This window comes from Osmerus mordax, chromosome 2 (assembly GCF_038355195.1).
Source record: "Osmerus mordax isolate fOsmMor3 chromosome 2, fOsmMor3.pri, whole genome shotgun sequence".
Taxonomy (NCBI): Eukaryota; Metazoa; Chordata; class Actinopteri; order Osmeriformes; family Osmeridae; genus Osmerus; species Osmerus mordax.
The window spans coordinates 20,591,548-20,602,023 of NC_090051.1; the positions used below are offsets into that span (position 1 = coordinate 20,591,548).

At 43.4% G+C, this 10,476-nt stretch overlaps 1 protein-coding gene across 1 annotated transcript; it reads left to right on the forward strand.

Moving 5' to 3' along the window:
• Positions 1-3,122: 3,122 nt before the first annotated feature.
• sox1a (SRY-box transcription factor 1a) lies at positions 3,123-4,148 on the forward strand. Its single transcript, XM_067254012.1, has one exon. It carries the CDS (start codon positions 3,123-3,125, stop codon positions 4,146-4,148), a length of 1,026 nt encoding a protein of 341 aa, XP_067110113.1.
• Positions 4,149-10,476: the final 6,328 nt, after the last annotated feature.

Sequence of the window (10,476 nt, forward strand, 5' to 3'; positions counted from 1 at the left end):
ACACACACACATACATAAGCCTACACAAACATTTAGTAAATCGTTCTAGAAGTTTAGTTAGTCTAACTGCTTTACTGTGTGTAGGCCTACATTTGGACTTAATAAAAATGATTACCATTCTAATGGCAATTGATAACATGTATTTCCATATAATTTTCATCCATTAATTTATTGTTCCATATTATTAATGAACATGATCAATGTTTAATTTTCAACGTGCGTCTAATAGTTTACAGCAGTCTTTGGCATAATCACGGCTGCCGCTTGCCTGCACTCTAAAGCTCCCGTGCTTAATAAGTCCGGAAAGAAGCAGCCTATTTGCTCTTCAACAACAGTTTAGTACAAAATACATAAATGTTGACATAATATAATACTATACCATGTTTTTGGTGATAGTTATATAGGAAATTCTAAGTAAGTATAGTGTCTACCTACTCTTTAAACTTCAGTTTGAACCATAACAAGGGAATTAAAAAAATATATTGTTCCAGGGGGCTGGATCGCTGCCGTGACCCTTGTCCCAGCTCGTGCACCGCGGCAGCGGCGCATGCATCCCATTGCAGAGAGAGCACAAAGAAAGGGGAATTGTAAAGCGCGAGGCGAGTGATCGAGAATGACATGGAACGTAGATACGGGCCACGAGGGTCCCCGTCCAAAACTCCAGGCTAATCCCTCTGACAATTAACAAGTCTTGATTTCCGGAAGCCGGTATGCACACAAATCTTAACCTAGAACAAATGGTTAAAACGTTTTTCTTATTGTAAATAGGTTGTAATAGTAATAGTCTTAACAAATAATAATTATGATATCATTAGGCCTAAATCAGTTGTAATCACGTGAACAACAACAACAATAAAATCAAATAGTCAGATAATTACCATAACTGGTCTAAGACAAATGATAATGATAATCCGAATTGATGTACAAATCTGTATTCATAATACTATACATTTTCACTATTCTGGGTTACATTAATAATCATAATAATGAACGTATTAGCGTGCTTGTTTACAAACACGAGCCCCGTGAACTTTAAATCCTTTCTGGTGAAGTATTCCATTTTAAAACACTGAAACCTAAAAATAGCCTGTGAAACAGATATGGCACAAAATGCATCCCTGTGATATTGTTAAATCAGTGGCCCATCTAAAGAGCCTCCTCAGCAGACAGGCTTGGATGCCACCTGATTGACTCTTTGCCGCCACCCTCATATTGTTAAACTATAATTATTACAAATATTCTACACTGTCCACATTTTGTGGATACATATTTTATTCTGTCAAATCTGTATTGAAATCGGTAGGCTATTTTATAGTCTTCATAGTTTATGTGCTAGGATACATTGAATACAAAAATATTACATGATTAATTATCTATCATCTAATGAGGGTAGTTATTGAGAATACGATTTAAAATAGCCCGTAGACAAAAATATTAAATACTTAAATTATTTGTATATTTATTCTTCTTGTTACAGCCTATATTGTTATTATTCTTATTGTTATTATTACAAATAGTAGGCTATTTGTGTTAGGCCTCTTGGTGTCAATACTATTGCTTGTGTTATTTACATTATAGTTTGTGTATTTTTCTTTATTATTGTTGTTATCATTAATATTGTTATATAATAATATCATTAGCACCATAGGCTATAAATGCCCTCACATGCGCGTGCTGCCATCCGAACCAAAGCAACAGTTAGGGCCGTTATCCGCGCGGTGCGGATCACAGGGATGTCATTGACCATGTGAGATCCCGTTAACCTTAGGCTATTACAAAACGCGCACGGATCCGTATGAGTGATCCAACTCCCACAGGCACACTGAGAGCATATCAGGCTAAGCCCTAATTAAAAGCAACAAAGTATGATAGAATGATTAAATCGTTAGTCTCGCCGCAGGGAAGGGATATTTTGTTTTCCTTCTCAATTAGCCGCTGATTGCGCTTTTCAGGGGAGGTCAGCTGTGAAATTTGAATTATACTTGGGCGTTGCGAGCCCGGTGACACCCAACATTGTCGAAGACATGCCAGCTTGTTTTCTGCGTTATTTGACAGGGATTTTGATTTAGCCAACCCTACCAACCCAGTGACGTCACGTGTCCCACACTTAGGTTAGACTATTCAATTCTGGTACTGGATAATCTGAAATTATGTTTGTTTATGTTGTATCTGTTTACTTCTTGTTTGTTCGGAATCATGTTCACAGCTCACCTTCTCAGAACACCCACTGATCTAGATACACTACCCTCATACTCGACTCTTGACGCAACTGATCTGTGTGAGTGTGTGTCTGAGAGAGAGAGAAAGAGAGAGAGGGACAGAGGGAGAGAGAGAGATCATTAGACACATCCCTCAGTAGCCTCAAACAAATGTTAGCTTTCACATTTCAAATTGGCTCAATATGATACGTTAATATGAGCAAGTGAGCCTCAACGTGTTTGCGAACAACAAAGTACAACCGTGAGTTCCTTACCATAAGGTAAACATTCATTTCAGTTTTGCACATAAAGTTTCAGACTGTTCGTAAGAGTTTGGCTGCAGTAATGTTTGTACAAAAAAGCCAAAGTCAGAACTCCAAGCCAAAGTGAAATGTAGTCGAACTTTCATACCCCGCAAAGTCTCGGCAACACCACACGTTTTCAAATGTTATGTTCAATACATTTTCTCTCAGCGTCAGTGCTTGTTTTCGGGGGTGACCCCTCTTTCAACCCCCCTCCTGCCAGTGTGTTCCTCTCAGCGAGCACTGCGTCACCTGACCAGACTGCATGCAAATCATTCTGCTTCTGGAACGCCATTGGCCGCTTGTGGCTCATTTAACCGCTGTCAGGGCTCCTCGTATGGCCGCCGCTTTAACTAACTTCTCAACACCGGCAGAGAAAGTGGCTCAAATGTACATTCTGTCACCGTGGATGTGACCCAACGTGAGGAGAACGGGGTTGATATACACACGAGAATATCCTTTTGCGAACAGTCCTACTTCTGGATTATTTATTATCTCCAATTGTATCCACTTTTTGGGGTAGGAGAACCTCGCCGCGCGCTCTGTGTGTGCACCTGTTCTTGACTCGAGCACCGAGAGATACTTGTTTCTCTGTTGTTAGTGAAGTTTGACAACCAGGTGAATGTATAGCATGATGATGGAAACCGACCTCCACTCCCCTGGACCCCAAACGAACACGACCACCGGTCAAACGGGGCCAAACAGTGGGTCTAAAGCGAACCAGGACAGAGTGAAAAGACCGATGAACGCGTTCATGGTGTGGTCCCGTGGGCAGCGGAGGAAGATGGCACAGGAAAATCCCAAAATGCACAACTCCGAGATCAGCAAACGGCTGGGTGCCGAGTGGAAGGTGATGTCCGAGGCCGAAAAACGTCCGTTTATCGATGAGGCGAAAAGGTTGCGAGCTATGCATATGAAGGAGCACCCGGATTACAAGTACCGGCCACGACGGAAGACCAAGACGCTGCTTAAAAAGGACAAATACTCCCTGGCCGGTGGGCTGCTCTCTGGGGCAGGAGGGGGCGGTGGAGTGGGTCTTGGGGTCGGAATGGGTTCCTCCGGGGTCGGTCAGAGGCTTGAGAGCCCGGGGGGGCACGGAGGCTCAGCCAGCTCGGGCTACGCGCACATGAACGGCTGGGCGAACGGTGCGTACTCAGGACAGGTGGCTGCGGCGGCAGCGGCTGCGGCGATGATGCAGGAGGCTCAACTAGCCTACAGCCATCACCCAGGGAGCGGAGCACACCACCACCACTCACACCACCACCACCCACATAACCCGCAGCCCATGCACCGCTACGACATGACTGCACTGCAATACAGCCCTATCTCGAACTCTCAAAGCTACATGAGCGCCTCTCCGTCCGGCTACGGCGGGATCACCTACACTCAGCACCCGAGTTCTGGGGTCTCTTCCTCCGCCATGGGAACGTTAGGGTCGCTGGTGAAGTCAGAGCCGAGCGTAAGCCCTCCCGTTAGCACGCACTCTCGGGGTCCTTGCCCCGGAGACTTGAGAGAGATGATAAGTATGTATTTACCAACAGGCGAGCCGGGGGACCCGTCTGTGCAGAGTAGACTTCACGCCCTTCCGCAACATTACCAGAGCGCGACGGCCGGTGTGAACGGAACGGTCCCTCTCACACACATTTAGGACAATCTAAGATAATGGAAACTGCAAACTAACACATAACCAAATATTTACCTCTTTTATAAAAGACTCTAGCCTATACCTGCATTTTGTACAGGATGATTATGCTCCTTGTAAATGAAAGGTAAATCCTATCTCCGTTTGGACTTTTTTAATTTTGAAATTATGGTAGGCTACTCAAATGAAATTAGTTTTAAATATTGGTTATTGTGTATCATTTTGTCCATTTTACTAACTCTAATTTTAGTTGAAGGTGTTGCCACCTTTATGGAGACATTAGGTTAATTGTCACGTTATTTTGGTTCATTGTAAGTTATTGAAAATAAGTTGTGTCATTATCATGCATTTGGGATTTTCATCTCTCTCGCTCCCCAAACATTTGTAAACATGTTCGTTTACATGTCTATTAACTATCAAAAAGATCTCTTTTGTTGTAATACTTATTGTAAATTGTGAATAATTTGCATATTTGAAAGACTGACGGGCAACTGCTGTTGTATATCCTAATTTACAAAATGCTTTTCTGAAAATGACAGCCCCTGAAATGCGCTGAATTACAATTGAATAAATTTCACCCTGTTGCTCTGGTTCTTAAAACTGATCTTAAGTTGATTATTTTGACTTCATTATATCCTGCAAATAAAATGTCGAGGTTTAGACAACTCTTTAAAATCATGAAAATTTATCCTTGGCACAAAGTGACCTGAAGGACATTTGTTTGTGTGGGAGAAAATTATAGGATTCAATCTCATGCAATTCATGAATCTTAATTCATAAACAACAAATCAAATGTATGACATGGCATATGATGCTTTGTTTTGGTTTCCCATGGGTAAAGGAAATTATTCTTCCTTCGCCAAAACAGATACGCTGGTCTCCGGTATATAATATCATGGGCTTCTCCAATTTCATAGAGCTTCAGAAATGTCCAAGGTGACAGAATTATGACTTTAATATACAACAGCACATTTGGCTGTACTTATAGGCATATCTAAGCAAATACATTATATTATTAATATTTATGTTGGTTATTGTTGCTTAGAGGGACTTGCTGCGTGCCGGCTATGCATGCAAGCGATTGAGATAAATTGCTATGGCAATATTTATTTAATTTGATGCAAATCTATGCTTAGCTTTTAATAAACAGTTAAGAGTATTCTTGAATAACTTCTATTTCCTAAACCTACAGGTCTCAGAAGCCTTTAGTTTATTTACTAATTTGCTTTACTGAATTACCCTTCTGGCTTTATTGATTTGTGTTTCCTTCACATAACCTATGTTAGACGGCTGACACTTCCTCTCTAATGAAAACATCTATACATGAGTGTAATCCTATATACATAAGAGGCTAGATCTTTGTGCCTCTCAAATGGACCATGTGGGAAAAGAGTAAAACTTATCTTTTTTCCTTAGTATGGCATCAGGGGTCAAAGTTCTAGCATAAGCCCTGATCCTATGACAAAGCCTATAGCAGTGAATAGGAAGTGTTAGGAACCACTAGGGATGTTCAAATTAGTCTTTACACAATCCCAGCTGCACTCCAACCAGCATGTTCCCAGGTCCGAAAACATGCTGGGAGTTAAATACAGGAAAACAACATGGAGGAAAACAAGAGAGAGTTTTCTGTTTTAGTGGATTAAAAAAATATTTATTCCCGTCCAAGAGTGTAGGCTTATCTTGGACAAAATCTGTTAGATGTATCTTCTTACCTTCTTCTTTTTGGAACACTTGTGTGGTTTGGTCATTGTCATTTATTCTGAACAATTTCTATGTATTAGTGCTATTGGATTGGTTTTAATGTCCTAAAGACAGAGAAAGAAAGAGAGACAGTGTGTGTGAAAGAGAGTGAGTATTTCACCAGAATAGAGAGATATATGTAAATATGGGCATGTCTTAGGTAATATTTACTTTTGGAGCTATAATAGTTGTTTCAGTTTTTCTCTGGTCGAAATGGGAGACCTTTTAAAACTAAAACTCAAATGGGAAAAGTGACAGAAAAACAGAACCCCGACTGTTCCAAATGTGAATCACATTAAATTCACCTCAGTAACACTGTAGTAATGTGCAAATCCCTAGCATGTGTTCCAGTAGTGATAACTTGGGAACGCCCTCTGTCTTGTCCACACAGCAACAAGTACCCTGCAGGATGCCGCAGACCCAAATGACTGTGACGGGACACATTGAACCTTGGGTAAAGACCAGGCCTCATTTTTACAGCCGGCCATTTTGTTTATATTTACTCCTTTGACCGTCCTCTTGAGTGTGTTCATGTGTGTGTGCGTTTGAATGAGGTTGTTTACATTTACATTACATTTAGCAGACGCTCTTATCCAGAGCGACATACAGTAAGTACAGGGACATTCTCCCCGAAGCAAGTAGGGTGAAGTGCCTTGCCCAAGGACACAACGTCATTTGGCACGGCTGGGAATCGAACTGGCAACCTTCAGATTACTAGCCCGACTCCCTCACCGCTCAGCCACCTGACTCCCTTGTTGATGTTGACATACTCCTCATGTTCATCCTATTTGTCCCATTCGACTGTACCCTACAAAGCTTCCACACTGTGGCTGTAGACACCCCTGCTTGCTACAGGGAGTCAGGTGGCTGAGCGGTGAGGGAAGCGGGCTAGTAATATGAAGGTTGCCAGTTCGATTCCCGGCTGTGCAAAAATGACGTTGTGTCCTTGGGCAAGGCACTTCACCCTACTTGCCTCGGGGAGAATGTCCATGTACTTACTGTAAGTCGCTCTGGATAAGAGCGTCTGCTAAATGTAAATGCTACTGCATTGGTCTATTCCCTTTCTCTTTATTCACTTAGCAAACGCTTTTATCCAAATTGTTATTCAAATAGTGCATATTCGAGGCACAGCAGACGATCAAAGGTCAGAATGCCATGTAGTTCTACAGTATACATTTATGTGTTTTTTCCTGAGTCATGGAAGGCTGTTTTTACTAGCAACATTGCAAAGGATGCTTTCTACCTTGAAATCCACTGCTCATCCCACTCACACAGTGACTCATTATGTCAGGCTGGTATATTAAGACTTTTAGAGCTTTCCAACTGAATCATGCCAGCTGTGTGTTCTGCAACAGAAGACAAATATTCAGTAAGGGCTGTGAAAGCCAGAAGGTTAACAGAAATGTTGTGGTTGTACAACATCTACCCCAAGCAATCCATCCATACCCTATCCCAATCTTTAGAACATTCAATAGGAAAGCCACGAGAAAGGACTTGTTTGAAATGAATGAATGTTGTGGATCCCCTACCATCCTGGCTAGGTGCCCTGGATTCAGATTCCTCTTATTCAACGGAGCTCATAGGACGGGCTAGCTAGTTATCTTATCTACGGATGTAAAGACATACAGATTAACACTGGGGGGAAAAACGGAAAGGCGGGGTGCGTCACGGCACATCCACAGGCTAAAAAGAAGAGCGTTCTGGTAAATTTAACCTGAATAATTTTCTACTCAACGTGAGGGGAGAGACTGAAAGCAGGGGAGGACCGGGGGAGAGGAGGGGGTTTATGACCGTGGGTGGATGGGTTTGTGGGGATGATGGTGGGTTAGGATGGGTAGGTGGTGGTGGTTGGGATGGGGTGGGGGGTTGCCCAATAAATCTCTCCAGTCCGCGATACTGTTATCTTGTAGCCACCGATATATTCCGCACTAGGAGGCCATCAGCTCCGGCGCACACGCGCTGCTCATAAAGCCCCGATCCCTTGCACTCCCTGTCCTAAATGGGGATAATTAGCGTCACTTTATCACGCCTCTGCATATTTCCTCCGTTCTCCCCCTCCAAAAAAACAGCAAGCTGCCTGCTCTCAGTGCCCGCTCTGTCGCAGAAGATTACGGAGACAGATTGCACAGAACAAATGTGCAGAGCGAGATTAGCACGGAATAGTGAAAGCAACTGGGCCAATGAATTCCTCGCGAGGGCCTTATCGTGCAATTACACGTTGACATGTTTAACAATCTTGCTGCTTCTTAATCCCGTGGTCTTCCAGGAGCGAGCGCTGCGCCGCTCTCTCTCTCTCTCCCTATCCAACTCTACCCTCATGCGGGAGCAAAGGGCCTGGTGCACCACCGCGGTGCAGGCACCGCCGAAATATGTAGGCTTAAAGTTTAGCATTTTGTATTTTCAAACTTTTTCCTGGAAAAAGATGGAAATGTCCTTTTGAAAGACGTCGTTGCGCTATAATCAAACCTCACATGGCAAAAGTTTAGGTTTTGATGCCTTATTCATTTTTCGAAACTGATAAGCGAAATTTAATAAATGTATCTTAGCCTATAGTGTTAGCAATATTTTGAGTTTTAGCACTAGCAGGGCTTACGAGTTATACTTGACGTGATAGTGTAGTCCATAGGGCCGTCCAGTCATGTTTAAAGTTCATGTTATACTTTTCCCTTATCTCCTCTCTTCTCTGTCACCTCCTCTCCTCCCCTGCCCCCTCCCCCACTCTCCCCCGCCCTCCCGCCTGGCGGTATATCGGGCTCTGTGTGGGAGTGATTGTGAGCGCCACTGTTGGAATTTGGCAGCGACCGCAGCTTGGAGAGCCGCCCCACGCTGAGTCGCATTCAGTGGCCAGCGCGCTGTGAGGTTGGGAACTTTCAGTCAGTCGTACAACTCAATGCCCCCACAAAGGCGATTACAAGCCCCAGCGCATTCCTGAAGCGACCTGGGGGACACGCAGGTGCAAGGGGATGGGGAAACCCGTCAGAGAAGTGATCAAAACCGGGACAGTTCTGGGACCACACAAAACCAACTTCGCCACAGGGACCGGGGATTTTGGGGGAAGGAGGAGAAAAGGAAAGAATAAGTTTTGGGGTGATGGAAGTTTTGGGGTGTTTTTAGGCCATTCCTGCCAATCAGACAATGAAAGGAAGAGAATCCCTCCAATCTAGATAAAGAAACCCCAAATCCAGGACAGCACACTGCCTCTAAATTTAAAAAGAAACGTGCATATTTTAAGCCTATAAATAATGAATGGCTTGCAGCCAGTTTGATTGTGTTCAGTTCGCCTGCTTGCTGTTGAATTGGACGCACTTCCAATACTCACTGGCCCTTATGCAGGTTTTAGACGCCTGGACGAACTGAAAGTAGGCTCCAGCATACAACATTTGCCCAATTTCCTCGTAATTGAAATAACTGGTTCAAAGGGTTAACTGCTTTGCTTAAATCGAAAATACCCCTTCATTGCGCCAAAGCGTGTGCTTTTGGCCAGCTATAGGTCTCCATCGTGGAGACAGACGGTATATTTGATTAGAGCAACGTCTAACTATCAATTACGGCGAAAAAACAGAGGGTCCCCAAGGAGTAGTAATCAGCGCGCCAGCAGCTCGCGGACCTCTCATTTCCCACCGCTGCTTCATAATGGAGGCGCGCGGGAACGCATGAGAATGAGCTCCGCGCGCAGGCGAACTGTCACTCACTTGGAAACTTGGCCCAAACACCCCACAGAAAGGTAGTCTTGTATTCAGCTGTGCTGGATGGACAGCAGAAACGCAATGCAACGAATTTCGTATTGGGATATTGATATTGCCATAGCTGCTTAGTCTAGGAACGATTTTCTAGGAAATTACCTCACAACAACATGTAGCCTAACTTGTAAGCTACAGGCTAAGTGTTAGCCAAGAGGTCTGGGCTAAACTCATTTTTCTGCCAACACCGCAGTTGTGGCCTTCATCATAATTAAAAGGGTTTCTTTCTTTTTTTCTTTCTTTCTTTCTTTCTTTCTTTCTTTCTCTGTCTGTCTGTCTGTCTGTCTGTCTCTCTCTCTCTTTCTTTCTCTCCTTCTTTTCATTTCTTTCGCGCCTCTGCATGCCTGTCTGTGTCTGCCTACCTGCTTGCTAGCCAGCTACACAGCAAGCCGGTCAACCTTCCTCTCCTACCCTCATGTGTGCGGCCTGTATCAGTAATAACGCTGTAATGTTCGAGTAGATAAACACAGGTCATTACGCTTAAGCGCCCGGAGCTCTCCACTGGAGCTGTCCAGTTCTGAAATGACATAATTTCAGCACCCACAGTTGCGTTGTGAAAAGGGCAACAATTCGCCATTCCCAAGCTTCGTATTACATCCAGTTTTTACGTAGGCTGTAGGCTACTTCTAATTCTACATTTTATGAAACGGGGGACCAATGCCCAATATAACGAAAAGTATAGCTAAATTCGTGCTGGATTATTTGAGAGAAAATCTGAATCTCTCAGAGATTCTTTTTAGATTTAGGTTAGGCTATATGAGTTAAAATAACCGTTACACTGACTTAGACTTGTAATAACATTATTACAAGTCTGTGCCGTTTGTGTCAAAGTCAGTATTTGCTTATTATAGGAT

Bases quoted from the DNA above. Each gene is read 5' to 3' on its own strand.
- sox1a (XM_067254012.1), top strand. From the start codon at position 3,123: ATGTATAGCATGATGATGGAAACCGACCTCCACTCCCCTGGACCCCAA.